The 27,852-nt window shown below is 42.1% G+C and overlaps 1 protein-coding gene across 2 annotated transcripts in view; it reads left to right on the forward strand.

Moving 5' to 3' along the window:
- Positions 1–8,259: 8,259 nt before the first annotated feature.
- ALK (ALK receptor tyrosine kinase) overlaps positions 8,260–27,852 on the forward strand; it is a 729,733-nt gene continuing 710,140 nt past the window's right edge. Inside the window, exon 1 of one of the 2 annotated variants that reach the window (XM_029231576.1) lies at positions 8,260–8,926. In XM_029231576.1, the coding sequence (XP_029087409.1) occupies positions 8,260–8,926 (667 nt within the window). The remainder of the gene's footprint in view (positions 8,927–27,852) is intronic. The other variant, XM_029231577.1, reaches the window with a different exon arrangement.

Genomic DNA, 27,852 nt, shown 5'->3' on the forward strand with positions numbered 1-27,852 from the left:
TCTCCATAGGGCTTCTTGAGTATCCATATGACATAGCAGCTGGCTTCCCCTGGAGCAAGTGGTCCAAGAAAGCCACAGTGTCTTTTATGGCCAGACCCAGAAGTTGCACACTATCATTTCCACATATTCTGTTGGTGACACTGGTGAGCCCTATTCAGTGTCTGAGGGCAATGCACAAGGGTGCAAACATAAGGAGATGGGGCCATCTTTGAGGCTGGTTACCACTAGTGGACACCTGCTGTTCAAAGTAATAGGCAAGGCTTCAGAGCTTGGCTAGCTTGGCTAGCGTGGCTAGTGTTCCATGGCCAAGCATCCTAGACTGGTGGGAGGTTTGAGGGTTGTTACTGCAGAGTGGGGACTGACTAGCATGGCCATACTGAGGCTGCTAAGCCACCAGGAACCATCTGGCAGAATTTGGAACTTGGAAAGGGGAAGGAAGTACAAAGGAGGCCCTTTCCTCCTGAAACTACATAGCTCTCCCTGTTTACAGGACTGCTGTCATGTGCTCGGGGCCCAAGTATTAGTCACTGGTATTACAGCCTTGCATCCTGGATACTTTGGATCAGCATGATGTAACTTTATTTTATATAAATCCTTGAAATACCTGCTACGTGTGAAAAATGCAGCATCCAGATTGCCTCATATGTGGAAAACCTGCTATACACAGAGGTCACATCAGACCACATGTCCAGATTTGTGGATTTGAAAATATGGTCTTTTTGCATCTAGGTTTCCCAGTACTGGCCAAATCCACCTGGATACTCAGTTCACAGCAAAGAAGAGAAATCAGAGGACTTTGGGGCTCAGTCTTAATGGGATAACCCAGGTCAGTTCTGGATAGCAGGGTGAGTAGTGTTGGGGTCAGATACCCCTATGCTTGGAGAGCGGTGTCTAGGTAGGATCTTTTTAAGGAGTTCTAGTGAGAGGGAAAGGGCAAGTGTCCCACCTTGTCTTAGTTTGATTTGCCAGGAGCAAAGTCCATCCCAAATTTTCTCAAAAAGTGAGGTGTTTAGGGCTTCCCTGGTGGCGCAGTGGTTGAGAGTCCGCCTGCCGATGCAGGGGACACGGCTTCGTGCCCCGGTCCGGGAAGATCCCACATGCCGCGGAGCGGCTAGGCCCGTGAGCCATGGCCGCTGAGCCTGTGTGTCCGGAGCCTGTGCTCCGTGACGGGAGAGGCCACAACAGTGAGAGGCCGGCGTACCGCAAAAAAAAAAAAAGAAAAAAGTGAGGTGTTTATTGCAAGGCCTGATGGAAACCATCAGTTTTTAGGAAAGGGGGCATTATGGTGCCCCACTATTCATGACTCACATGTCAATTCCACACAGTCTCTGCTTCCTAGTTGGAGAGGGAAGCTGATTGGCTCAACCTAGCCTGGGGATGGGCCTCTCTAGAGTCAGGTGTTCACTTCTGGTCTAATCAACCATGGCCATGGCCTGTGTCCCATGATAATAAGCAATGCTTACTCTTGGTTGTGGGCCCAATCAGAAGAAGGGGGAAGGGGAGGAAGATGGGCATCCATGGGAGAGAAGACTGGGAACTAGTATGCATACACCTGGGCCAACAAGAGATTGGCTCATAGAAACCAGTCAGTGGAGAGCAGATTTCAGAGGAAGGGTATTGACTAGGGGGAGGGTCCTGTAAGAACAAGGCTAAGCTCAGCCCATTAAGAAATTAGGGAGGGTTTCCCTGGTGGCGCAGTGGTTGAGAGTCCGCCTGCCGATGCAGGGGACACAGGTTCGTGACCCGGTTGGGGAAGATCCCACATGCCGCGGAGCGGCTGGGTCCGTGAGCCATGGCCGCTGAGCCTGCGCGTCCGGAGCCTGTGCTCCGCAATGGGAGAGGCCACACCAGTGAGAGGCCCGCGTACTGCAAAAAAAAAAAAAAAAAAAAAAAAAGAGGGATAAGGTGTGGCTTGATCACAGGAACAAGACAAAAATAGCAGTTATTCGAAATAGGATTCAGTGATTAGCTTGAAAGGCAATTGATGCTAAGCCATCTGATCTTAATTCCTCCTAAGTAGAACCGAGATTCGTCTCTGCATCTGGGTAGGGCTCAGTCAAAGGGGTTCAGTCACCCCTGGGTCTGAATAAGAAAGAAAGTCCGGGACAGAAGACCAGGCAGGACAATGCAGATGTGAAATGATGGATCAGATAGGACTGGCCAGTGGGAATTGCCTGTTATTTTGATCATTAGGACAACTGGAGCAGGTAAACTAGATGTAATCTATTGCTCAGAGATTGACCTGTCTACGATGTATCTGATCTATCACACAGACATGATTAGGCTCTAAGATACCAAAGCCTTCTCCTTGATGCCACTAGAAGTCACAGGCCAGGGCACTAACCTGTGTTGGCTGAAAGTCAGAAAGAACTAAAGGGAATGGCTACTGTGTTGGTTTGGAGCCCTTAAAAGATTTTTCAAAAGGACTACATTGATAATCAAATTACCCAAAAAGTTTTACTTTTATCTTCCCTGACCAAAAAGGATATTTTAAAAGACAAGAAAATATTAGGATAGCAGCAGGTGATAAAACCAACACATGCTAGTTGTAGTAATAGCTCATGGCCTTCTTCCCTAATGTACTGTGCTTCAGCAAACATGGGGATTGCTGTGAAGTACATAGTGGTGAACTGTTTGCTTTGATCTCTCTTGTTGTTTCTTCTCTCTTCAGTAAATGTGAGATTTTTTATAGTTTCCGGGAGAAAGCTGTCACTCTTTGGTGTTTGAGAAGGGTTTTTTCTGTGTCTGTGCGGCCTCTTATATCATGCCTTGTGAGGGATGAGAGCAGACCAAGCTTTTCTGTTTTTCCACGATGACATATGCAAACACTGAGAGGCTGTGCTCTCTGATGGCTGGGCTCTCCTGTTGGCTGTGGATCCCAGGAGAGTTAAGATCGTTTTTTCTCTGGGTAACACCAGTCTTCTAGATCCTGCCTGGTCTAAGTCATCTAAGTCAACACTTCCAGGTTTTCCTTTTCCTTGGGAATCAATGGGGCTGTTTGTTGGATATTTCTCCACCTTGTTGGCTCTCTGATAATAGGATAGGTCATCATATGGATATTTCCAGCCAGAGTTGTGAGTAGAAAGGATGTGTCATTTCCAGGTTGGAACTTTTAGTTTTTTGGTGCAAGACCCTCTAAGTTCACAATAGAGGTTAGCTGCTCCATAGCCTGGATCCCTAAATGATTATGATGATCAGAGCTCTCTGCTGACCTGAAATGGATATGGGTTATGAGAATATATTTCATCATTAACGAGATTTGTTTTTTTGTTGTTATTACAGCATAACCTAGCTATCCTGACTGATATACTTTCTTCATGGGAATCAAATTCTATTATTATTTATTATACAAAACTATTAAAAGTTATTTGTAAAAGGAAAAAAAAATCACCCATAATTTGCCACCCCCAGTAAGCCTATTTATCAGTGTTTTCCTCCAGTTTTTTGTTTTTGTGTTTATAATTTTTGCTTAGTTATAGCATAGACATGAATTCAATTTTGTATTCCGGATTTTCTCATTTAATTTTATCAAGACCTCATGCTAGTAGAAACCTTGTCTGTTTTCAGATTCATCACAGTATCTCTCCTTGGCACCTCATGTAAAGCCAAGCAAATAGTAGGTGCTTAATAAATAATGGTTGAATTAACAACTCTAGCTACTTTCCTCTTAGCATGATGATTATTAGAAGGTATCTTATGTATGACTGGCCAGCAATTGCAGGCTGTAGATTCAGAGCTCAAGTCTGTCTACTAGTACAGACACATTTTTAAAAAGAAATCTTTGTTTTATTTTTCCTGTTTTTAGCATTAGGTTCAAACTCTTTTTCTGGTTTCCTTGGAAGTTCATAGTCTCCTTCTAGTAGCTGTCAGCTGTGGTCCTTTGTCTTGGATAAGACCTTTTGGCCACTTGTAGAATCTCACACAGAATTCAGAGTGGACAGTGTCTTAAAACTATACCTGGTTCTTCTTCTAATTTGATGTATGAACCAAGAGAAATCAAGGATTTTCCCAAGATCCATAGAGCCTCTGAGAAGGAAGGTTGTGATTAAAATCTTGTTTCCTGAACACAAATCCACAGTTCATTTGAATGTTTCTTCTAGGTCACATTTCCTGCTCTTGTTCCAGGGTAAGCTACTCTGTTTGTGAGTTTCCAAATGTCTTAGCAATAAGTATCTTCTAATGTCTAGCTTCAGCTCATCTTATTGATTTTTCTCCTACCTTCTTTTCCTTCTCTTGCTTCTCCTCCTCTTTTCCTCTCTCTCCCTTTCTCCTTTGTCCTCCTCCTCCTTCTTTTTGACCAACTGAATGCCTGACTTAACCCTGTAGATCTCAGTCAGATTTTACAGTTCTGATGTGTGTTTTGCCTTAAATCACACTACCTGGATTTGAAATGCTGTTTTTATTACTGCTCTTCTTATAGAGAATTCAAACACCTCCTCATCTGAGTTGTCCACTTGACTATTACCAGAAACTGGGAATTTCCTGAGGAGGGTCTTGGTGCTTTCAGTGTCCTTCTTGGCCCTTTCCTTTCCCAAGTTATCAACAAGGTGACCCAGAGCAGCCCACCTCATTAACTGTGTCTTCATGGCTTCCAGTATCTCCTGTCTGCTCTCCCTGCTACTCCCACTCCCTATATCTCTCTTTTTTGAGTTGGGCTTTCAGTTTCTTCCTTGTTCACCTCTACCCATTTCAGTCTGTTCTCCCACACTCCACTTTCTGTCTTGTGAGGTCACCAGGATTTGAGAACATGGACTTCTTAGTCAGGTATCCAGGTTCCAATTCTGTAATAAATCCTGTTACCTGTGTAGTCTGTTGTTGGGAAGTTACCCCTCTGAGCTTCCATTTGTGATCTGTAAAATAGAGATACTGTTACTTCCCCTCATAGTGTTAGTGTGACTCTTAAATCAGATAATACAGGAAAATTATTTTGAAATATGCTGGTCCATAATATGTGCACAAGACATGTTAGTTATCACTTCTGCTCACACTTTTAATCTTTCTGTCTCTATCTTCTCCATTTGCTCTTAACTGCTCTTTTCCATCTCCCATGCTTAGATAGCAATGATATAGAAGTGTCAAAATTATAGCTGTAGGCATGAGGAAGAGGCCAAATTTGTCTCAGTGAGATGTGTAAATTTTGGAGGAAAAGAATCACTGGTTTGAATTCCAGCTCTTATTTACTTGCTGTTTGACCTTGGGCAAATTATTTTGCGTCTCTGAGCCTTAGGTGTTTTGTCTCTATAATGGAAACAGTAATATATATCTTTCCCCAAAAGGCCACTATGTGATGTGATACACACACACACACACACAAACACACACACACACACACTCTTACAGATGCATATGTATAGTAACCAATAGCCTCTATCAATATTCATTTCTTACTTTTTCTAAATTATCTAACAAAAAGAGAACATTTTTGAGATTCAGTGTGATTTAATCTATATAGAGAGGCACTTCTCTCTATAGGGAAATTTGAGAAAATTTATAAAAGCATGAGAATTGAGACCCTTGTGTTCACTAGGTGCAAAGGCAGTGGTCCTGGTGATTATCTGGGAAAATGTTAAACCCTGGTGGGTGTCTTAAGTTGAAAGTCTCTGCAGCCCCCTACTGGCCATTGATTGTAACTGATTCATAGTTATTGACAAATTTCTGGAGTCAGTTTGACAAGAATTATATAGAGAAAAAAGGACTGGAGTGGGGAGTGAAAGGACCTGCGTTTTAGTCTTTTTAATATTTCAAATAGAAAATTATTCTTTCACTAGTGTGCATGCCAGTGAAATATGATGAAAATCCAAACATATTTGCTCACATACTAGGAAATTATTATCCTCCATACCTTTTCCTTCCTTTCTTTTTCTCCCTCCTTCCCTTCCGCCACCAAGGTAGGAGCATCATTTCTTCTCTGGATCAGGTCTTGCTTTGTTGCTCAGTGAGGGAGATTCAACTCCACTCTGTGCACCAAGGATTGTAGTTTTGTCTACGATTCTAGTGAACCACTTTTTATAAACACAGCCATTATCCAGGTTCTGTGATAGAAGCTCAGAAGAGATGAAGGGAGAGACTGGAGATAGAGCCCTGACTTCACAGGTGAATAAAAATGGCCTGCAGTTCTGAACTCTCACTCCCAAGGCTGTGAACAGGAATGCCAGATCATTATTCCTTCTAGCTAAGTCATTCCTAGATGTTCTTAGCCTGTTACCCATGGAAGGGTATGGGAGAGCAGTGGTTAAGAGCACTTGAGTAAGAGCTTGGGAGGCAAGTAGGACTATGTGACCCTAGGAAAATCAGTTAAGATCTCTGCGACTCAGTTTCCTTACCTCTAAAACTAGAGTTTAAAATATTTACCTTGGGCTTCTCTGGTGGCGCAGTGGTTGGGAGTCCGCTTGCCGATGCAGGGGACATGGGTTCGTGCCCCGGTCCGGGAAGATCCCACATGCCGCGGAGCGGCTGGGCCCGTGACCCATGGCCGCTGAGCCTGTGCGTCCGGAGCCTGTGCTCCGCAACGGGAGAGGCCACAGCAGTGAGAGGCCCGCGTACCGAAAAAAAAAAAAAAAAAATTTACCTTGCAGAGAGTAAAGGAGGTGACACATATTTAAGCACCATTCTGAGAAAACGCGGGGTGACTGAGGTCTGAAATATTTGTTGTAGCTGAATCGCAACTCTGTGAGATTGCCAGCCGCTTCCCGCCCTCCCCCCAATACCTCCCCTCCCCCCCCGCCATTTTTTCCTGTGTGGATGGTGGGATCGTTAGGTTCCCAGGAATGCGTTCAAATAATGGAAGGGTCAGAGAAGATTATGTCTCAGGGCTCTAATCCAAGCTCCGAGTTGGCAGTGTCGCGCTGCCCCTCCCCCCCTCCCTTCCCCTGGCCTCCAGTTTTATTCCAGAACTGCTTTTCCGAAGTCGGACCCGTTTACTCTCTTAAATGCAAAATTAGAGAGAATGCTTGATTACAAAGCCCTCTTCCAGTCCTACCATTCATCCCAAACACGCCCCTGTTCACACAGCAGCGAAATAGGGCAGGGAATCTGGAGGAGGGGAAGGAGGGAGAGAGGGAGGAGGGATGGATGGAGGGCGGGGCGGGCTCTGTGCTTTTCTCAATGAAAGCCGAGGCCTCTGCAGATTTGCATAGGAAGCCGACCTCGCCGCGCCATTGGCTGGCGGGTGCGAGCGGGGCGGGGCGGGGCTGAGTGGGCCCAGCTGCGGAGAGGAGTTGGCATTCGAGCCCCGCCCCCGCCTCGGCCCGGCCAGCTCCGGGCTCGCGCTCTCTGCTCCTCCAGCTGTAAGTGGCGGACGCCCAGGCAGCTGCGATAGAGCGGCTCCGGGGGCGGCAGCGGTGGTAGCAGCTGGCACCCCCGCTGCAGCGGTCCGGAGGGTCGCGGAGCACAGAGGCGACTTCCGGCCGCGCTCTGGCCAGCCACAAAAGACGCGGGAGCTGCTGGTGAGTGAGGAGGGGGCAGCAAGATTTCGGGCTCTCGGGCCCTGAATGCTTTCACTCCGCTGCTGCCGCCAGGGCCGCTCTGGTGCCTGGGAACTCTTGAGACGCCGGAGGAGAGCAAGGACGCTGAAAACTTGAGCGGCGGGGGCTCGACTCAGGTCCAGAAGTTCAGCGAGAAGTGCAGTCCGAAGACCTCCCGCTGCGGAGGGTCGAAGGAGGGTGCGAGAGAAGGAAGCCGGTGCCCTCGGTCACCCCCCCTTTTCCCCCCCACCAGACGAGGAAAAGGAGCTCAGAAGGGCCGAAATCAGCTCAGGAGGCGGCCAGGACAGCAGACAACAGCTCTAAGCCACCGTTCCCAGCAGGAAAGTTGCAGAGGATTGGAGGCCGCTCGAGAGCGGACACACCACAGCTCAGGCCGCGGCGGGGAGGAGAGGACGGTATCCAATTGCCATCTCCCTTCAACCATAGTAGTCTCTCTCGTTCCAGAGCGCGGGGAGCTTCGGACGCGGGCGCGACATTCCGCGCGGCGCGCGAGAGGCACAGGGTCCCAGCTGCCGAAACCTTCGCGCTTCAGGGTCTCTTGACACGCCCCTGAACCTCCAGCAGCGTTTTGTTGAGATTCCTGCTCGCCTCCTTGCAGTTGGAGGAGAGGGAATCGAGTGCACGCACAATCCCCCTGAGATCAGGTGGAAGGAGCCCTTCAGGACCAACGACTGTTCGGAGCCCTTTCCCCTTTGGGGGGGGGTAGGGGGAGCGGAGGGCGAGGCTGGATCCCGGAGACTCGGGAGACTAGTATAAACAACCCCCTTTTGGCGGGATGGGAGCCATAGGGCTTCTGTGGCTGCTGCTGCTGCTTTCACCGGCAGCCTCAGGCTCCGGGACCGGGACCGAGACCGGCCAGCGCGTGGGCTCACCAGCCATGGGGTCGGCGCTGCAGCCCCGGGAGCCGCTCAGCTACTCGCGCCTGCAGAGGAAGAGCCTGGCGGTGGACTTTGTGGTACCCTCTCTCTTTCGCGTCTATGCTCGGGACCTGCTGCTGCCGCCGCCGTCCCCTTCGGAGCCAAGGGCCGGCCGGCTGGAGGCGCGCGGCTCGCTGGCTCTTGACTGCGCCCCACTGCTTAGGCTGGTGGGGCCACCACCCGGCGCCAGTTCTCCCGCCCCGGCCCGGGCATGGACGCTGTCCAGGGTGCTGAAGGGAGGCTCGGTTCGCAAGCTCCGGCGCGCCGAGCAGCTGGTGCTGGAGCTGGGAGAGGAGGCGATCCTTGAGGGCTGTGTAGGGCCCCCAGGGGAGGCGACTGCGGGGCTGCTCCAGTTCAACCTCACTGAGCTGTTCAGCTGGTGGATTCGCCACGGCGAAGGACGGCTGAGGATCCGCCTAATGCCCGAGAAGAAGGCGTCGGAAGTGGGCAGAGAGGGAAGGCTGTCCGCTGCGATCCGCGCCTCCCAGCCCCGCCTTCTCTTCCAGATCTTCGCGACCGGGACTGGTGAGCAGCTCCCGCCCGAGCGTTTCGGGATTTGGTTTCTTACAGGCATCAATTTGCAACCACTATCAACTAACCCTCATTTCCAAAACCTCAGCCTGCGGTTCTTAGCTTTCTTTCCTCCTTCCACAAACCTCCTTCCCCAGTTAGACTGTATTTTCTTATTTTCTCCCTGAACGCAGTCACTCCCCAAGGGACTCTCCTTTCCTCCCCAGCAACCAAGTTGGGAAAAAAGTTTCCTGTTCTTGGAAGAATAACTCTTTCTACTGACTTTACACAGGGTCTCAGCCAAGATTGGATGCCCTTCTTCTGGGGCTCCTGGGACAGTTGAAATCCCTCTAGTCTGTGTTCTGAGAGCTTGGTTCTAGATCTCAAAACTGTTGCCCTTCTTCTTTTCGCTTTGTTCCTCTTCCTGGCCTCCACAGATTTTGGAAATGTGATACACTTTCTCATGGAATATAGAACTCCTTTTCATATTACTGAATCCCACCCAGCTATCCCATCCAAATGTTGGCTTACCTAGAAATTGCCTCTTCTTCATTAATTCATTCTGCTCTCCACCTAACCCCAGGCTGCTATCCACTCACAGACTCTTGTTCTTCCTCTCAGATGTGTTGGGAGAGCCCTAGAGGAACTAAGGGACAGGGGACAGGAGGGAGCTGTGGAGAGAGGGAGCAAAGTTGCCAAGATTGTTTCCTTTGGGGAGTCACTCTGAAGCCAGGAAGAGACAGTAGTTGATTTCCCTGTCTTTCCCTGTCCCCAGTTCCTTCTCTCCAATTCTTAGCTTGAATATCTGCAGCAACAGATCTGGATGACAGTCTCTGGCAGGCCTGTTTCACTGCAGATCTCTCTGCTGGAGACTCCTGAAACGGGGTTTCTGTTTCATTTACTCTCATTTTCTTCCCATATTCACTGAGTTGGGGGTGTTTATTCAGACACTTACTTCTACCTCCTCCCATAATATCCATTGACTGGGAAAACCAGGTGGCTTTGAATGGATGTTTCTCTTGTAAGACCATTGGGGAAAGGCTTGTCAATAAAATACACAATGTAAGTGAATGAGAAAGCACAGAAAAGAAAGCATGACTTTAAAAGCCTACACTAATTTCATTGGGCAAAACCCAGCATCTTTTCTGTCATTTTTGTTGTCAGAAATAAATGAAATTCTTATGCTCCACTGGTTACTAATGTCTTGTATTCATTGGATGGAAAGCATTGAAAAAAAGCCCATTGTAGAGCTACAAGTATCTCCCATGCTTGTCCCAACACACACACATGCTCCCACATATACCCAATAGTCTAATGCAGCAGGGATATTCAGAAGCTGAGGTTTCTCAGTCATTGCAGAGAAGGCATACTGGTATGTGGTCCGCATGGAAAACAGAGTCTGGATGCATATTTCAGCATTAGCATTAGTGGCATTGGCACCTAAAATGACCCCTTTGTGTTCAGTTTTGGAATTTACACTAGCTCATGGTAAGAGACAGGGTCTGATGAATTTGACAGTGCCTTCTGTGAACTGAGATAGGAGGCCAATACTGTTGTCTCACTACAGATAATTTTATTTTTTTGGAACTAATTTATTTATATATTTTTAAACATCTTTATTGGAGTATAACAGCTTTACAATGGTGTGTTAGTTTCTGCTTTATAACAAAGTGAATCAGCTATACATATACATATATCCCCATATCTCCTCCCTCTTGCGTCTCCCACCCTCTCTCCCTATCCCACCCCTCTAGGTGTTCACAAAGCACCGAGCTGATCTCCCTGTGCTATGCGGCTGCTTCCCACTAGCTGTCTGTTTTACATGTGGTAGTGTATATATGTCCATGCCACACTCTCACTTCGTCCCAGCTTACCCTTCCCCCTCCCCATGTCCTCAAGTCCATTCTCTACATCTGCATCTTTATTCCTGTCCTGCCCCTAGGTTCTTCAGAACCATATATATATATATATTAGATTCCATATATATGTGTTAGCATACGATATTTTTCTCTTTTTGACTTACTACACTCTGTATGACAGTCTCTAGGTCCATCCACCTCACTACAAGTAACTCAATTTCATTTCTTTTTATGGCTGAGTAATATTCCATTGTATATATGTGTCATATCTTCTTTATCCATTCATCTGTCGGTGGACACTAAGGTTGCTTGCATGTCCTGGCTACTGTAAATAGTACTGCAGTGAACACTGGGGTGCATGTCACTTTTTGAATTATGGTTTTCTCAGGGTATATGCCCAGTAGTGGGATTGCTGGGTCATATGGTAGTTCTATTTTTAGTTTTTTAAGGAACCTCCATACACTACAGATACTTTTGTAAAGAACAGCTGTGCTTTAATGTTGTCTTGGCTTCTGTGGTTTATACATGCTACGTTCTCTTTTAGTGCTTAATGTTTTTGTAATGGATATAAAAATTATTTCTCTGGGAATGCAGATTTTCTTCCACTTTCATGTCTCTGAGCATCTCTGGAACCTTCCCATCATTTCTTGTTAAATGACCATAGGCTCTAGCAGTGTAGATGTTGATGATAGGCAAAAAGGGCCCTTTCTACAGCCCTGAACTTACCTACTATAAACAGGCAGGTTGCTTGAAATTATCAGTGTTGCCTGTGAAGAGTCACACGCTTAATGCTTTTGAAGAATATACTCCAGTCAAGCGTTAGATAGGGAGTTGAAGCTGCCGAGTGAGGGAGTTTCATGTAGAGATTAGTGTGCTCCAGGAGCTGCTCTGCTACTGGCAGTAGGGAAGCACAATGAGCATCCCAAGTCCTCCGTCAGCAACACAGTCCGTTTGGCAGCTGGACCAAGCCCTTATGCATCATTCGATACATCTAGCAATGGTGGTTTTAGAAAGAGCCAGGATTCTGCTATTAAAAGGCTAGAAATTTTGGCCAAGCATTTTTCATCAGGATTGGGATCAAATGTTTATTGATGGGATCAAATAAGACACTAAGTGTAACTGGATGAGGTCCCCATGACCTCCAGAGAGACAGACAGCTTAACTGAAAAGCACTTCAGGCCTTGTGGTGACCACACTTGGAACAGGCTGGACTCTTGCTCTGAGACATATGCTGTCTGCAGTTAGGCAGCCGGCCATGCAGGACTAGAGGCCTAGCTTCTCGCTTTACCACTGCCTCCCCAACCTCATTTAGATACAGTCTCCACTTAAGATTCCCTGTGGAGGGAGTAGACACACCCTTCCATATCATGTTTCATGTTTGGGGCAGCATATACTATTGTGGTTTCATTCATTTTCTTGTATGAAAATTGAAGCTTAGGTTCTCACACTTGGATTGATTTTACTGTTTATCATGTTTGAGGAAATGGGTTTCTTCTTTTTATATAGGCTCTGATTTATAGAAAAGGCATTTACCTGCTCTGTGACATAGGATCTTCAATTAAGCAAAGGAAAATAGGCACAACTCGGTAAATTTCTCCCTGCTTCTGCCCAAGTAACTAGTGGTCTGGTCTAGAGGAGCGTAATCTTGCTGATGGGACTATCTGTAGGGAGGGAAGCGGAGAGGATGGGTCTTCTTCCACCCCTTGTGTTGAGGGGCCTGGGGCAGTCCATTTATCTCAGACTAAAGACAGGGTACCAAACCAGAGCAGGACCATGGCTAAGAATGTGGTAAAAAATGGAAGGCACCTAGTCAGGACAAAGCAATGCCTTCATATCATTTGCAGTTTGGGCTATCTGACAGAACAAAAGAATGTCTAAGAGGCCTTATAATGCATGACATGCTAATGTCTTTTCTTTGTGGGTTGTTTTGAATTCATAAATGGGATCGACATTTCGAAGTCTGAAGCAGTTCCCCAGAGCACCCATTCATGGAAAAGAGGTAGAGAGACAGCTTCTGGGACTGTACAAATGGTGTGCACTATCTTGGGACAGCCCAAACCACAAAAAAGTTGTCTGCCTGGAGGCTACCACATTGCCCATAGCTCCACTTTGTAACCTGTTTTGTAGATGTTTTGACATCTTGCTTCTGCCATCCTCCATGCAGAGGCCTAGAGGATAATGACCTGTGGGGTAAGAGGGCCTGTTTCCCTGTTAATACCCTCCTTCCCACTCCAAGAAAGGGGGTATATGATTTGGGACTTTATATGTACCACGGAGAGGCCTAAGCAATTTAGAGTAGGTGTATGCAATGCAACACCCCTTGACCCTTGACCTCACATAACTGTCAGTCCCTTCCCATTTCATTTCTGGAAAGGGCAAAGAGAGAGAAGGAAGATAAAGAGGAGAAACTGGAGCTCCCAGAAGGGATATCGGTTATTGGAGGTGAATTGGGAGGGTTGGAACTAGTCCAGAGAAGAGCAGAGAGCTGATTTAAGAGTGGAAGGGACTGATTTATGATGAAAGATGAAAAGAATTAAATATATATGGCTGGGCTAAGTGGTGATGAAGGGAAAGCCATGGTAACAATCTACAAATCTCTGAGGAGGGAAAGTGGCAGTGAAGAAGAAGAGTTATTTAGTGTGGCCCACAGAGGTAATAGGATGAGATTTTCAGAAGGAAACTTCAGGTTGGATATCAGGGAAACCTTATTTTCTGAAACTGATATTCCTCTGGCTATGGAATGGAATTCCAAGGGAGCAAAAGTGTAAGGTGAGATGTGGGTCAGACAAGCCACAGCATTCATAATTAATCAGTTCTGTATTTTCAAATGTTGGGAAACCGCAACAGGCAGGAGAGCCAGGATGGGGACCAGCGGCAGGAATCAGGATATTTTGGGTTACAACTCTTGAGATTCTCTGGGTATTGATGTTTCCAAGGGGAAAAGAAAATAACTGCATATGTAACTCTGAAGTTTGTGAGAAGTGCTTACAAGAAGATTGTTAGTATCTTGGAAAAAATATTTTGAAATTACTGAGTTTATTCTTCTCTGTCCCCAGATTAAACAGAGTGTTTCTCTGGGGTTTTGGTATATTCAGTAGGGGGAGACACACTCACCTAGGACTATGCATCTAAGATGCATTTATAGGTGTGTGTGGCATCAAGTCCTTGGGCAAGACAAAAGGTACCTGGGTCTTGAGAAGATGAGATCAGTTCTAGGTTTGGTGAACTCCTACCGGTACTGAAAACCCTTTGAAATGCTGAGAATATATACAGCTGTTTGAAAGATGGGATTCTTCTAAATCCAGTTGACCCTTTCAGAAATTTACAAAAGAGAAATAAGATTCATAAGGGGTTTGTGTGTGGGATGTTGGAGGAGAGTGTTATCGTTAATATAAATGAGTGCTTTTATAAGGCCGTTTGTCTGCTGAAAGTGAAGAGGGATGGGCCTGCGGGTAGGAGAAGAGGAGAGTTGTGTGAGCAAAAGCTGCAGCCTACTGCTACTCTTAACATTACTGCCTGACAACTTCACTTCATAGAAATTTGCCCAGCCTGATTTATAAAAGACATTTTGCTTTTTTAAATAGCCATTCTTGATGTCCTGTTACAGTTGTATGGAACTTTATAATTTATAAATCACTTTAATATTTATTATTGTTACCAATCCTACAGTAGGAAGAGCAAGTATTTGCTTTATTTTATAAATGGAGTAACTGGAATCCAGAAGTTTGATAACACTTTTTCAAGGACATTCAGATAGAAAGTTTTAGAACTGAAACTTTCATTTATGTGTTGAGAGGTTATGAGTTGCTAGAGGATGTGGTAGGTACTGACTAGGACCACAGATCCTGCCTTCAAATCAGAGCTCTTTCCACTACAGGAATCATCTCAAGGTTCATGTTATAAACAACCAAGACATATAAATAGAGGAGAAGCTTTACATTATCTTTGTCAGAAGGCCATACAATAAATATTTGTTGGGCAATAGCCATGACTTGGAAATTTTTCTTAAAATCTTTTTTTTTTTGAAAGTTGTTTTGTTTATTTTTTAATTGAGGAGGAGAATTTTAAAAAATATTTATTTATTTGGCTGTGCCGGGTCTTCACTGTGGCACACGGGATCTAGTTCCCTGACCAGGGATCAAACCTGGGCCCCCTGCATTGGGAATGCAGAATCTTAACCACTGGACCACCAGGAAAGTACCACATTTCTTAAAATCTTTAAGGCCCAGTTTCATCTTTTGAAAAATGGGTATAGTAATAGTTCCTATCTCAAGATGTCGTCATGAATATTAAATTAGATGATGCATGTAAATCCTTAACCCAATGCCTGACACATCATAAACTGCTCCATCAATATGAACAATTATAATTTTTCCTAGAAGCAGCAACACCCCAGCATCTGGTTGTGTAGGTTGTGCACTCTACAATTCCAAGGGTTCTATATACATTTTAGCCTATTTGAATGGTGCCATCTGGAGTTGTGCAGTCCTCATGTGTGGCAATATGTGGCAACCCTGGCAGAAATTGTGGTACTGTGCGTTCCCCATGCAACTAACTTCTAATACCTAAGAGATAAGAGGTGAGATCCAGTGGAAGTAGGGAGTGGCCAGGGTGGTAGTTTCTATTGTCCAATGATGGAAGGCCTGGTTTTCCCAGAAATATAGATGAGAAGGGGCGTTGAGGTGTGGTATTTACTTTATTCCTATCAACTATTATCCTCTTATAGGTCTTTTGACCTTGGATTCAGTCCAGAGATTTAAGTAGCATATTTACAATCCAATTCTTTGTTCTTCTGTAGAAATAAACCAAGCCTTAACTTTGTGAAAGTATGAAAACTAATGCCAAGGAAGAAAAAGATAGAGGCATTACAGAACAGTGGTTTTTAGATGGTGGATCTTCCCTGAGAGTGATCTGTGCAGTCCAGGCCCCACTATGTCCACAGACATGCTGGACCACTGGCCTCTGATAACTCCTTTATTGTAATTAGCTGGAGCTGTGCCCTTCCTGTACACTTCTAGCTTCACTCTTCATTGTTATGTGGAGAGATGGAAAGTCCTAAATGGTAATGGACATGAGCCCTTGAAAAGCAATTAAATCTTTGAAATTCCATGGAGACACATAGCCCATGGACTTGAATGGGAGGCTGACTTAGGAAAATATCTCAACCTAAAATAAGCTGTTAAGCATCTACACTGGATTTTATAGGTGGTGGGTTTTTTTGTGAGCCAGAGATGAGCCATTGCCTCCAAAAGATGCACATGGACATCATCTGTGCTTGGGAGTAGAAGAAGATGGGTGTTGGTGAGGATGGTTATAGGTCCAGGGGTCATGTGGGGAGAGCTGCAAGGAGCCCTGTGGATGCCTTCTTCCTTAGAACCATTGCCTTGTCCTCCGATCTAGGTTGTGGCCAGTGTTTCTTAACCTAGTGATGACCTGGGCTCTTTCACACAGTAAAGGTGTGAGATAGGAGCAGTTAAAAGTGAGTGTTGGCCTGGTGGTGAGGTAGTGGAAGGGGGGAGGTACCCCAGTGCCTTTTTGGGTGAGCCACATTTCTCAGAACAACTTTTATTTTCTTCAGTAAATCTTGTGATGAAATTTCCAGCTGGACTGTTCTGAGCTTGGGTCCTTTCCCAGGGAAATTCTGTCAGATTCATTTGGTGATATAACCTAGGCATTCCAGAAAGTGGGAGGCCCCAGAACAGGGCAGGAGGAGAGCTCCCTTGGGGCAGATTCACCTAACCAAATGGTTAATTAAGAGTCTTTTTTCCTTGAATCGTCCCTTTCTGGCTAAGTAACAACAGGTGCATGAAGAGGTAGGCAGCCAGAATTCCCTGGAGTAAGGAAAATGCTAAAGGGTAGGTATGAAAAAAAAGTATGAAAGTAAAAAAAAGAAATCTAAGCATGCTTAAAGGAAGTCAGGCAACTAGCCAAAAGAAATCAGAAGGAAAATCTAAACCATTGGCTATATTTTTCTTTTTCTCTTATTTATGTTTTATTCAGTTTTCACTGGAATATAGGTTCATGAGGGTGGGCATGGGCAGAGCTCCTCTATAGATCCTTTTTACATTCTCAGCCCAGATAATTAAAATAAATATTCTTTGGTGAACTGAACACTAGATTAGGAGCTAGGAGGCCTAGATTCTTTTATGATATTTTCCTTTATTGGATTTGAAATAGTGTGCAACTCCTTGAGCCTCTGGGTGTTTGTTCCTAAAGGAGATAATACAGATCTTGTCTTGACTACCTCATGGATTCACTATGAGCATTGTATGAGATAACCTATGTGGAAGGCTTCAGTCTGGATTATTCAGAAATAAATATATAGGGCAGTAGAAAAAATGAATATACAAGATCATGAAAGGTACTAAGTTTCTGCTTTATCCATCCATGGTTTCAGCCAACCCTCAGCGTTAGGAGCAGCTGTACAAGGTCCCAGACTTTGAGGCAGGCCTTAAGTTTCAGTTAACAGCTCAGAAGAACTGAGAAGGGGTTGTGTAGCCCTTCCCCAAGGTTCCTAAAGTGAGATTCTTTCATTGAAATCAGTTTGCTCAATTCCAGAATTCTCTGGAAATGGATCTCTGGTAGTGGGACATAGGAACCTGTATTTTAGCGTCAGAAAATGATTTGTTTTTTAATTAAGGGACAGTAAATACAATAAAATGGGTTGAGTGCATTGATCTTGTGTACAGCTTGATGATAATTCACATATACAACACCCATATAATCACCGTCCAGATGAAGATGCAGAACATTTCTAGCATCCCCAGAAAGCTTGCTCCTGTCCTTTTGCAGTCTGTATCCACCCCCTAACTAAGGTAACCGTCCTTATCATCCATTAGTTTTGTCTGTTTTTGAATTTCATGTAGATGGAACCATATCACATGTACTATTTTGTGTCTGGCTTTTTTTACTCAACATGATTTCTGTGGGGTTCATCAATGTCGTTGTGTGTATCAGCATTCTTTCTTTCTTTTTCTTGAATTGCTGCATTGTATTCCTTTATATGAATATAACACCATTTATTTATACATTTTCCTATCAAGGAATTGGACTTGTGCAAAATCAAAAGTAAAATGTCCTATTCTAAATAATGGGTAAAATAATAAGTCAAAGATTTGGGGTTGAAGCCCAAGGCTACTTATTTTCTTCTTTGAACTTCAGTTTTTCTTATTTGTAAAGTGAGAAAAATAATACCCACCTCCCAGGGTTACTGTGATAATTAAATAGGATAAGGCATGTAGTAAGCCCTGACACACAGTTGGTATTCAACAAGTGTTAGTTTTTTCCTCAGTTCTTGATTATATTTCTTCCATTGGTGGCCAGAATGGATTCTTCAAAAACTTCCTAAAGCAGGGAAGGGGGGGCCTTGTTACAAATGAGGTCATTAACTCACAGAGGGAAAAGTAACAACCAAAGACCATGTAAGTTACATGTAATAACTCTTAATTTTATTTTAAATAAGTAAAATATTTTAAATAAAATAAACATTTCTTGCACTCAGTCAAAATTAACAAATAAAATATTCAATAAATAAATCAAAAATTTCAAAACTCTGGTCTTATATTCAGGTCAAAGAAGAGAAAAAAATATAGAGCAGACAGAAAAAGGTGGGCAGAAACACAACAATATTTATATATATAAAGAGAGAAAAATGAGAATGACAGAGATACAAGTGGAGAAACTGAGAGAGGAATGTATAAGAAGAGGTATCCCAGGAAAATAGAGGGCAGGAATTATCTTCTGGACACTGAGATGCATAGATATAGAAAACGAGACCAAAAGAGTGACAGAAAGAGAAAGGGGAGAGGGGGAGGGAAGGAGGAAGGGAGGAACACTTGATTATTTTTGGTCTGGAAGGATTATTTTTGCCCTGGTGTCTGAACTTATGACCAACATTATATAATGGTTATTTTCAATTTTATTGAAGTGTAATTCACATATAATAAAATGCACCTGTTTGATTTGTTTGATAAATGTATACATCTGTGTAACCACCATCTTAATTATTACAGTATATAGAACATTTCTGTCAACCCCTAAAAGGTCTTTCTTGACCTTTTGCAGTGAACCCCCTGAACGTCCTGCCCTAGGCAATGTCTGATTTTATTTCTATCGCAGTAGATTAGTTTTGTCTGTTCTGGAGGTTCATATAAATGGAGTCATACAGTATATTCTCTTTTGTGTCTGGCTTCTTTCGCTTAGAATTCCAATGCTTTTAAGATTTTGTTGTGTAGTTGTGTGTATTAGTAGTTTGTTTCTTTTTATTGCTCAGCAGTATCTCATTGTATGAACATACAAGTTGATCCTTGAACAACATGGGTTTGAAGTGCGAGGGTTCACTTATATGTGGATTTTTTTCAACAGTAAATACTACACAGTCCGCAGTGGTTTGAATCCACTGATGTGGAACGACAGATATGGAGGAACTGAACCCTGTATTGGGAGGGCCAAATATAAATTATATGCAGATTTTCAACTGTAAGGAGGGTAGGTGCCCCTAATTTCTGCATTGTTTAAAGGTCAACTGTATTACAATTTATTTATCCATTCATCTGTTGATGGACCATTAAATTGTTTCAAGTTTGGGGCTCTCATGACTAAAGCTGTTATGAACATTTTGTGTATAATTCATTTTGTGGACATATGTTGTCACTTCTCTTAAATCAATTATGGAATTGTTGGATTGTATGGTAAATGCATGTTTAACATTATTAGCAATTGAAAAACTATTTTTCCAAGGTAGCTGTACCATATTATACTCTCATTAGTGATGTATGAGAGTTTTACTTGCTCCATCCACATCCTTGAAAATACTTGGTATTGTCAATGTGTGGTGGCATTTCATTGTGGTTTTAATTTGTATTTCTATGTATTGGTTATCCAACATTGCATAGGAAATCACCCCCAAAGTTAGTGGCTCAAAATAATAGTAAATAATTTATTATCTTTTACAGTTCCTGTGAGTTAGGAATTTGGGAAAAGCCTGACTTGGTGCATTTTGCGTGGAGTCTCTCATTGTGGGCGGATATCAGCCGAAACTGCAGTCATCTTAAAGCTTGACTGTGGCTGCAGAATTTACTTACAAGGTGCTTTGCTCACATGGCTGGCCATCTGATGCTGGCTACTGATGAGGTCTCAGTTCTTCACCAGGTGGTCCACTCCACAGGACTGTTGGAACATCCTTGTGACCTGGTGTCTGGCTTCCCTCAGACTGAGCTTCTATTAAGGTGATCATATGGTTTTTCTACTTCTACTTTATTTTTTTGATAAATATGATGAACTACAGTATTTAATGTTCAGATGTTAAATTAGCTTTAAATTCCCTGGATAAACCCCACATGGGCATGACTTATTCTCCTTTTTTTTGCTGTACTCGGGCCTCTCACTGTTGTGGCCTCTCCCGTCGTGGAGCACAGGCTCCGGACGCGCAGGCTCAGCGGCCATGGCTCACGGGCCCAGCCGCTCTGCAGCATGTGGGATCTTCCCGAACCGGGGCACGAACCTGTGTCCCCTGCATCAGCGGGCGGACTCTCAACCACTGCGCCACCAGAGAAGCCCCTTATTCTCCTTTTTACATATTGTTGAATCAGCTCACTAACACCTTGTTGAGGATTTCTGCATGTTCATGAAGATTACTGGTCTATAGATTTCTTTTCATGTCTTTGACAAGCTTTAGGGTCTAGGTAATGCTGGGATCATAAAATGAGTTGGGCAGTGCTCCCTCTTCTTTTTCCTGGAAGAGAATTCAGTTCTTCAATTATTTTTAGTAGAATTTGTTACTGAAGCCATCTTGGCTTGGTGTAGTCTTTGCTGGAGTGTTTTGTTTTTTTTTTTTTGTTTGTTTGTTTGTTTTTGTGGTACGTGGGCCTCTCACTGTTGTGGCCTCTCCCGTTGCGGAGCACAGGCTCCAGACGCGCAGGCTCAGAGGCCGTGGCTCACAGGCCCAGCCGCTCCGCGGCATTGGGATCTTCCCAGACCGGGGCACGAACCCGTGTCCCCTGCATTGGCAGGCAGACTCTCAACCACTGCGCCACCAGGGAAGCCCCAGCTGGAGTGTTTTTAATTACTAAGTAGATTTATTTAATAATTATAGGTTTATTCACATTATCTGTTTATTTTTGAGTGAATTTTAGTAGTTTGTTTGTATCCTTAAAGTAATTGGTTCATTTCATCTTATTTGTTGAATTAATGCAAGTTAGGTTGTTCATAATATTCCCTTATTTTTTTTATGTCTGTAGGGTCAGTAGTGATGTTCCTTATTTTACTCTTGATGCTGGTAATTTGCATCATCTCCCTCTTTTCTTTGTCATCATTCTGGCTAGAGAATGACCAATTTACCAATTTTATTGAATTAAAAAAAAAAACTTTTGTGATATTGATTTCTTCTATATTATTTTTCTTATTCAAATTTCATTGATTTCTGCTCTGGTTTTATTATCTTTCCTTCATTTTGTTTGCCTTGGGTTTAATTTGCTCTAATTGTTTCTAGTTTCTTAAGATCATTGATGTGAGATTTTTTTCCCTCTATTTCCAATATAATCATGTAATGCTAAAATTTCTCCCTAATAACTGCTTTAGCTGCATCGTACAAATTTCTTTATGTTGTAATGAAATTTCATTTACATTCAATTAAAGTATTTTCTAATTTTCCATTTGGCTTTCTCTTTGACCCATGGTTATGTATAAGTATGTTTTATTTCTTAATATTTGGAGGATTTTCCAGATATATTTCTTTCACTGATTGCTACTTCAATTCTGATATGGTCTGAGAATATATTTCGTTTGCTTTCAATAAGTTAAAATTTGTTAAGGTTTATTTTATGGCCCTTGCTGAATTTCCATGTATACTTGAAAAGAACATGTTTTCTGTTATTGTTGGGTGGAATGTTCAATCAATGTCAATTAGGTCAATTTGGTTAATAGTGTTGTTCAGGTCTTTTATATCCTTGGTTTTCTGTCTGTTATATGTGTCACCAATAGAGGAGTGCTAAAGTCTCTAGGTTTTTGTTTGCCTCTTTCTCCTTTCAATTCTATCATGTTTTGTTTCTCTATTTTGAAGCTCTGTTATTATGTGCCTACACATTTAGGATTGGTATGTATTCTTCATAATTTGCCTCTTTGATTTTATGCAATATTTATCTCTAATGATATTCATATTTTGAAGTTTCTTTGATATTAATATAGCCATTCAGCTTTCTTTTGATTAGTGCTAACATGGTATATCTGTTCTATCCTTTTACTTTTAATCTATATATTTATTTAAAGTATATTATTGAAAACGTATGGTTGGATTTTATGTGTTTTTTTAAAATTCAGTCTCACAATGTCTATCTTTTACTTGGTGTGTTAGACCACTTGTATTTAATGTTATATTTGATATGGTTGGATTTAGATCCACAATTTTTATTATTATCATTATTATTCTCTCTCTCTGGTTTTTGTTTTTCTCTTGTCTCTTTCCTGGCACCTTTTGAGTTAGTTGAATATTTTTCAGTTTTAATTTATCTATTTTTTTGCTACATCTTTTTGTATTGTTATTTTAGTATTTGCTGTTGGAATTTTATATATGTATAGACTTTCACAGTTTATTTTGAGTTGACAGTTTACTACTTCAAGTAAAATATGGAAGGCTTACAACTATATATGTCCCTTATCCACCCCCTTAATATTATAGTTGTCATATGTGTTATATCTACATAATTTAAAATCCTGCTAGACAATATTTACAATTTTTTCTTTCAGCAGTTATTTGTATTTTAAATAACTTAAGAGGAGAAAACTTGTCCTTTATATTTACTCAGATACATACCATTTCTTTTGTTTTTCCTTCTTTCTTAAAGCTCCAGATTTCCCTATTTTATCATTTTCCATCAATCTAAAGAATACCCTTTTGAATTTCTTTTAGAACAGGCCTTCTGGTAACAAATTCTCTTAGGTTTACCCTTATCTGAATGTCCTTATTCCCCCTTCGTTTATGAAGAATATTTTTACTGGGCACAGAGTTCTGGGTGGACAGTTCTTTTCTTTTTGCTCTTTAAGAATGTTGTTCCTCTCTTTCATAGTTTCTGGTGAGCATTCTGTCATTAAATTGTTCTTCCCTATGTGTAGCCATTTTCAAGATTTTTCCTTTTCATTGGTTTTCAGAAGTTTTATTATGATGAATCTGTGCATGAAATTTTATTTGATTTTCTCCTCTTTGCAATTTGTTGAGATTCTTGATCTGTAAATTTAGGTCTTCCATGATATTTGGGGAGTTTTTTAGCCATTATTTCCTTTTTTTTCTCCTGTACCAATATCTTTCTACTCCCCTATGGTACTCTAATTGCACAACTGTTAGACCTTTTGATATAGTCTCACATGCTCTTGAGGCTCTGCTAATTTATTTTTTCAAAATTTTTTTCTTTCAGTTCTGCAGATTGGACAGTTTCTATGATTTGTCTTCAAGTTTACTGAATCTTTACTCTGTCATCTCCATTTTGTGATAATTTTTTATTTTAGATATATTTTTCAGTTTAAATTTTCCATTAAAAAATTTCTGTTTACCTACTGAGAACCACCTTTCCATCTCTTTTCCAGAGTGTTTATGTTTACCTCATGGAACATAGTTATAACAGCTTCTTTAAAGTCTTTGATAATTTCAGCAACTGATCATCTTGTTTTTGGCATCTGTTGATGATCTTTCTCCTTAAGAATTGGTCACTTTTTTTGTTCTTCTTTACATATTGTGTAGTTTTAGGTTGCATCCTGGAAATTTGAACATTATGTTGTTTGGCCTGACACTTGAGTGTGGTTTAAACATTAGTTTTGTTCTTAAAGCCTTTGTTTTGTTGCTTTGAGTCTGTCCACACAAGTGCCGCTCACAGGTGAGCTGGAACCTTGGGTCATTTTCTTTACAGAATTAACATATTTCCTTCTCCATCTCTCTCCTCTTCTAGATTTTCCTTAAACTCAGTTTTACCCACTTGTACTACTGTGGCACAACTCCTGCAACTAGGGTTGCCTTCAGGCAAAACAGAGAGATAAAGAGAAACAAAATAGGGATTCTCTCCATACTCTTTGGCCTGAAGGGGTCCCTTTTACCCAGTCTTCTGGCCTGAAAGATGTGTTTTTTACAGGGTTTCTGTTAGAATTTTGGCTGCTGACACCACCAGCTAAGCTAGCTCTCTTGAGGGCTTATCGTGAAATGAGAAAAAAAGAGAAGAACAAGCAAAGAAGTGGAGATCTCCCTCCATACTCTCTGGATCACAGGGCCCTTTTCCTGGCCTTTTGGCCAGAAAGAAAGGATTTCTCCAGGTATCCTTATGAGTTCTTTTCCAAGTTTTGACTTTCTTCCTCAATATTCCTGGTTTCATTTACTCTTCAGAGTCCCTTGATAGTTGTTTTTGTATTTTGTCCAGAGTTTTTGGTTGTCAGCTGCAGGATAATAGGATTTAGTGGGCTTACTCCATCTTGGCTATAGTAGAAGTTCCTTGTTCCTTTATGAATCACATTCAATCTACAATATTTTTCTTTCATCCATTAAAATTTAGTGTTGTACCATTCTTCTGTATTTAAATTTGCTCAGATTCTGTTTGCTAAAAGTGTCTTTATTTTGCTTTTATTTCGGAAGATTTTCACTGGATATACTTTTAGGTTGATAGCACTTTAGTGTTGTCCTATTGTTACATGGTTTGCATTGTTTCTGATCAGAAATCAGAGAAATTTTTATCTGTATTTCCCCTTCTGTTTCCCTCCCTACCATCCCATGGTTGCTTTAGGATTTTGCATTTATCATGGGATTTCAGCAATTTGATTATTATGTGTTTTGTGGTTTTCTTTATGTTTTTCTTGCTTGGGATTTGCTGAGCAACTCTTGGTTCTGTAGGTTTATAGTTTTCATCATATTTGGAAATTTTTCAAAAATTTTTTCTGCTCCCTATTCCTAAGAATCTAATTACAATTATGTTATACAATTAATGTATTCCCACACTTCATTAAAGGTCTATTAATTTTTTTTCAGCCCTCTTTCTCTCTCCACTTTTGTCTGGATAGATTTTTTTGCTTGTTTTAAAGTTCATTCCCTTTTTTTAAAAAATAAATTTATGTATTTGTTTATTTTTGCTGCGTTGGGTCTTCATTGCTGCGCACAGGCTTTCTCTAGTTGCAGCGAGTGGATGCTACTCTTCATTGCAGTGCGAGGATTTCTCATTGTGGTGGCTTCTCTTGTTGCAGAGCGCAGGCTCTAGGCACACGGGCTTCAGTAGTTGTGGCACATGGGCTCAGTAGCTGTGGCTCACGGGCTCCATAGCACAGGCTCAGTAGTTGTGGTGCACGGGCTTAATTGCTCCATGGCATGTGGGATATTCCCAGACCAGGGCTCAAACCTGTGTCCCCTGCATTGGCAGGTGGATTCTTAACCACTGCACTACCAGGGAAGTCCAAAGTTCATTCCCTTTTCTTCTACAGCGTCTAATCTGCTGATAAACCAGCCCATCTAATATATTTTCAGTTTTGATATTATATATATTTTTAGCTCTAAAATATCTACTTCCATTTATGTTTCTCTCCTCATTATGTTTATGTTTTTTAAAAAGTCCTGAACATATTTATAATAGCTGCTTTAAAGTTCTTTCTGAGGTAGTCTGGTACCATGGGAAAGAGCACAGCCATTAGAATCAGACTTCTTGGGTTCAGATCTTAGCCTTAATGCCTAGAAGCTGGGCTGATCGTAGGCAAGTTACTTATTAACCTTTCTGGGCTTCAGTTTCCTCAAAATGGTACAAAGAGATTATCTCTCTTGGAGGGCTGTTGTGAGAATAAATGAGATAATACCTAAAGCTCTTAAAACAATAGTGCCTTGCACATAATAAGCACTCAATAAACATTGACTGTTATAATTTTTAAAGTTCCTTTCTGCTTATTAAATTATTTCTGTCATTTCTGTTTCTATTGACCAGTTTTTCTCTTGCTTAAATGTCACATTTTCCTGCTTCTTTGTATACCTAGTAATTTTTTATTGGATGCTGCATATTACAAATATTACATTGTTGAGTATGTGGATTTTGTTGTCTTCATTTAAAGACTGTTAACTTTTGTTTGCCAGGCAGTTAATTTACTTGCCCATCAATTTGATACTTTCGAGGATTATTGTCAAGTAACTCTAAAGGAGTTTACAGGAGCCTTTATTCTATGGTTAATTTAGATTTTGTCTTAAGATTTGGCCTTTCTACGGTCTGCACTGAAAGCCTTAAGTGTTCAATGAGGTTTTCTACTCTGGTTATTAAGCACTTAAGCATTTCCCAGTTCTGTGTGAGCTGCAGAAGTTTTTCAGCTTGCACTTCCCTCAGAGATGTTCTTTTCCTGGTAACTATTCTCTACCCAGCCTTGTGTAATCTCATCCTATGAATGCAACTTAATACTCAGCCAAAGACTCAAGGGGACCCCTGTGCAGTTTTATGGAGTGTTTTTATCTCTCTCCATCTAGATGTTCCTTTTCTGGTTTGCTCCCTGATAATTCAAGCTGCATCAGCCTTCCCAAACTCTGCTGTCTATTACCACAGGCCTGTGAGACTACCTTGCTCTATTTGGATCTATCCTTCCTGTATCAGGGTGTGGTAAATGCCTCCAGGCAGAAAATCAGGGCAGTGCTAAGGCCTACCACATTTTATTTTCCCTCTCTCAAGGATTATAATCCTGTGCTACTGATTATCCAATAAAAACAGTTTTTTCATATATTTTGTCAGCTTTTTATAATTTAACAGCTTTTTATGACAGAAGGGCTAATCCAGTGCTTGTTGAGTACTCCATCATGGCTGGGCATCTGTATGATGAATTTGGAGATCAGAGTCATATTGGTTTGTTTCCAGAGAAACAAACCCCATGTAAAAAGATGTGAAAAAAGAGGGAAGAAAAGTGAAGGGAAAGAATACAGAAGACCTAGTCTCTATGTTGTTGATTCCCAACAGTAGATCCACAGAGAATCTCTCTCCCACATCTTCCCCTGGCTCCAGGCACACCCAGAGTTGTCCATCTCCTGCTGCCACCAGTAGCACAACCGGTCCATTTTACTCAGTGAGCCCATTTTGATTCCTTCTTCCAGGTTTTAGGTTTAAAAGCACAGGGAAAGACCACATTTCTAACCAAAGATGGAGGAGAAAAGGTTTCTTTGAAACTGATCAAATGCAGTTAAGGCAGAATGTACAATTCACATACCTTTGATTAACCTTTACCTAGAGAGAAATGATTGGTGATTAAGAATTAGATGAGGTGAATAATTATATCAGGAATCTACCTTCGAAGAAATCTCTTACAGCACTAGAGAAAATGTTGATAAAACACATATAGATATAGATGAGAGGGCTCACCAAAGAGAAATCAGACAAAGGAATTCTTTTTATGGATACCTATAAGTTTGAACTTTTGCCTGAGGAGATGCTATTTATTGGTTTGTTTTTGTACTGAGCACTTACCAAGTTGAATGAAATACAATCTCTTTCTCCCAGGAGGAGTTCACAACTAGCTGGGGAGAAAAGGCAGACAAGCCATGCTAATAAATAACTCCAGTGAAAGGTATCACTTGAATGGTGGACAAATGATACAAGTGGTTATAGTGGTTCAGTGGAGGGTTGGAGAGGTCAGTTCCTGCTGGGGTGATTAGGGACAGGTTCAATCTGTACCTCCAGATCCCCAAAACAGTTCCTTTACAGTCTGATGAGCTCCACTTGTTCAGTGCATGATAGGAGAGGTGAAGTTCCTCTGAGACAGGAAATTATACCTCTGAAATTTTAGAAAGAATAAACTTGTTACCTTTTGGCAGGGAGTCAAGTCAAAGGATACCTACTGAGAATGATGGTTTTCTTTTGGGATTACGATAGAAGTGAGTTAGAAGAAACATCCAGAAGGAGGTGATTTGAGAGGTCTTGGAGTGAGTACGTAATTAGACTTGAAAAAGAGAAGGGCAAAGGACCTTTCAAGTTGGGGCAATAACAGAAAATAATGCCCAGAGGAAGAACAACTGGTTAGAGAGAGAAAGAGAGAGAGACAGACTGACTGTGGGGTGTGTGTGTGTGTGTGTGTGTGTGTGTGTGTGTGTGTGTGTGTGTG

This window comes from Monodon monoceros, unplaced genomic scaffold (genome assembly GCF_005190385.1).
Source record: "Monodon monoceros isolate NGI ecotype Baffin Bay Population unplaced genomic scaffold, NGI_Narwhal_1 Super_Scaffold_19, whole genome shotgun sequence".
Lineage (NCBI taxonomy): Eukaryota > Metazoa > Chordata > Mammalia > Artiodactyla > Monodontidae > Monodon > Monodon monoceros.